This window comes from Buceros rhinoceros, unplaced genomic scaffold (genome assembly GCF_000710305.1).
Source record: "Buceros rhinoceros silvestris isolate BGI_N320 unplaced genomic scaffold, ASM71030v1 scaffold12425, whole genome shotgun sequence".
Taxonomy (NCBI): Eukaryota; Metazoa; Chordata; class Aves; order Bucerotiformes; family Bucerotidae; genus Buceros; species Buceros rhinoceros.
In genome coordinates, this window is record NW_010414608.1 from 1,295 (window position 1) to 4,138 (window position 2,844).

Sequence of the window (2,844 nt, forward strand, 5' to 3'; positions counted from 1 at the left end):
CCCTGAAGGCAGGGAGGGGGCAGCTCCCACAGGGGACACCAGCTGCCAGATGAGCCCCAGCCGTAATTCCCACCAGAGGGGAGAACACTGCACATCTGCACGTTCCCACACACGCACCCCGAGGCAGCCAGGGTCTTGGAGACATTCAGGGCAGGGGAGTCACCGGCAGAGCCTGATTTGGGAGTCTCCACCGTGAGCCTGCCTCCTGCAGGGGTCAGGCCATGGCCAGGGCCTCTGCGTGGCTGTGGATATGAGCCGTGCTGGACATGCCGCTCTCGCCTTTGTAACTTTTGGGGGCCCGGCTGGCTTTCAGGAGGACCAAGAAGGTGTCTGTGGAGATGGCCCCGAATTCAAAGGTGAAGGTGCCATAGAAGACCAGGACATCGATGATGAACATCCACTCGCACAGGGCAGCCACATGCTGCAGCACGAAGCTCTCCTGGATGAAGAACACACCACCTGAGAGCATCTCCGTCAAGGAAAGCACAGCTGGACCCCAACCACACTGTGGAGGACCACACACCACTGCCACTGCACACTGGGGCGGCCATGAGCAGCCCCTCTGCACAGGAGGGTACACTGTCACCCCTAAAACCAAGAAACCCCACATGCTTTCCCCAGCACTGGGAGGGCCCTGGCATGGGTGAGGCACACATGCTCAAACCAGCCTTCGTTAATCACGGGACTGATGCCAGGCGGGGATTTTCTGAAGAGGCTGGGGCAGTGGAAACTCAGGCTGCAGCTCTCAAAGCAAGCTGGGTGCCCAGCCTCTTCCTCAAAGCAGGCTGATGCTCTTCATCCTCCCGCAGGATGCAGTAAAAGTCGACTAAACTCATCAGCCCTCCAGCCCCTCGATAACGGGGTTTGGGCTGCTGCGTCCCAGCCCCAGAGCATCCCTTGTCCATCTGTACTGCCCCCAGGCTCTCCCCAGAGAGTGGACCTGCTCCCTCTCCTCCAGGTCCTACCAATGCCAGAGCTTCTTTATGCTTCTCTCATCCCCACTGGGGACCTCTAGGGAAACCTACTGCCAGAGCCACCATGAGTGAGAGAAGGCAGGTACATCCCCCAGCCCTCCAGGTGAAGCCTTCAGCAGTCCCCTGCCTTCTGCCAGCGAGACCAAGATCTGGGAAAGCCAGAGGGGCAGGGACCTGACATACAGAGCCCTCTGCTCAGTCCTCCCATCCCACCAGGAGAGGTCCCAGCCCTTGCCCCACACCATTCCCACCACAGCTCGCTGCTTTCCCAGCCTCCAGTGCTTACAGAGCAGCATGGTCACAGCAGACGGGCACCAGTCCTGTCTCCCTTGTCCTTACATGCCCTGCCCGTCAGTCCCAGCTGGCACAGTCCCGTGGCACTCCTGCCTGCTTCCCAGCTTCCTGCCTGCTTCCTGGCCTGCTTGCCTGCTGCGGTGACAGAGCTGGGCCCTCTGGCACATCTCAGGCCCGCCAGCATCCCCCAGGCTCCTCCTGCGCTGCTTGCCTCCACCAGACCCCAGCCAGCCTCTTTGGAACCAGTGGACACCACATACTTTTCCCACTTCCTGCTCAATAACCACCACCTTGTTTTCCAATTTATCCCTAACCTCAGTTCCCAAAAAAGCCCCTGGCTCTCCAGCCACACACTCGGGACCACTCTTCCAGCCCCGTTCCGCCTGCTGCCATGCCCTCCCTCCCTGGCACACTGTGCAGATCCCAGTAGCTGCTCACCAAGCCCTTTGTGCCACAGACAGGTTGGCCAGTGGGTGCCAGTGAGTCCTGGGCTGGCAGAGGTGCTGCCACGCGCATGCCTGGTACCTGCACAGAGTGCTTTTGTTCTCAGCTTCAGTCAGACGAGTAACTCCGGTGGACTTTGCATTGCTGAGGGCACAGCATACTGTTGTCTCATTAAAAAAACCCAAACAATTAACCAGCCCTTCCACTCTGCAAAGTGTGGGGCTGCAGCCTGCAGCAGTGGCTGGGCTGGGCTGCAGCAGTCAGGGCAGGGCTGGTTTGGGGCACCACAGTGACCCAAGAGATGCCCACCAGCATCCCTTGCCCTCCTCGGCCCTTGCACGACCCTGATACTGCTGCTCCTCCAGCCTACACCTTCAGTGAGCTGCCCACCCTGAGCCCCTGCCCAGCCCCTCTCCTGGCATGATGCCTTGCTGCCAGGCCAAAGAACAGAGGGATGCGGGGCACATCGTGCACCCTGCAAGGACCACCTTTCACCAGGCCATCCCAATCTCCCCCCCACACCTTTCAGAAGGATACTGAAGACAAGGGTGAGGAAGGCCACAACAGTGAGAATGCTACGTAAGTGGCCGGTCCAGTACTGCCCGCGGGTTTTGGCCATCCGGTAGGTGAGGATGGACTGGAGGAGCAGGAACAGCATGCTGGTGGGAAAGGCCACCCCTGCCCCGATGTAGTGCAGCACTTTAGCATGATCCACCTGCAGGGAAGAGACCACTGGTGCCAGCACCCCGGGGTGCTCCCTTGGCATGACTCTGCTCCAGGGGGCGGGCCTGTGCCCAGGCTGGGGTACAAGCAGTGCCAGGAGTTGGTCCAGGCAGCTTGCCCCGTGCCCGACTCCTGGCTCAAGAGCAGACTTGGACCCTGCTGGATCCCACATTTGGCCGCTGCTGGGAACTCAAGGTGCTTCTGTTTCCTTCAACCAGGGAGTGGCAGCTCCCAAGCCCCCTGGGCCAACAGCCCTGCTGGGGACAGACTGTAGGGGCTGCCCTCTGCCCTGAGCATCATCGCAGGTTGCCTATTCCCCCTCCTGGGGGACACAGCCCTGCCCTCAGCAGAGCCACCGAGCCACGGCTGGATCACAAGGGTGATTTGGGCCAGCAAAGCTTCTCCCAGG

At 60.7% G+C, this 2,844-nt stretch overlaps 1 protein-coding gene across 1 annotated transcript in view; it reads right to left on the minus strand.

The window, feature by feature from the left end:
- Positions 1 to 214: 214 nt before the first annotated feature.
- TMEM150A (transmembrane protein 150A) overlaps positions 215 to 2,844 on the minus strand; it is a gene marked incomplete at its 5' end in the record, with an annotated part of 6,704 nt that continues 4,074 nt past the window's right edge. Inside the window, 2 exons of the mRNA XM_010137147.1 lie at positions 215 to 459; positions 2,250 to 2,427. Coding sequence (XP_010135449.1) covers positions 215 to 459; positions 2,250 to 2,427 — 423 coding nt within the window. The remainder of the gene's footprint in view (positions 460 to 2,249; positions 2,428 to 2,844) is intronic.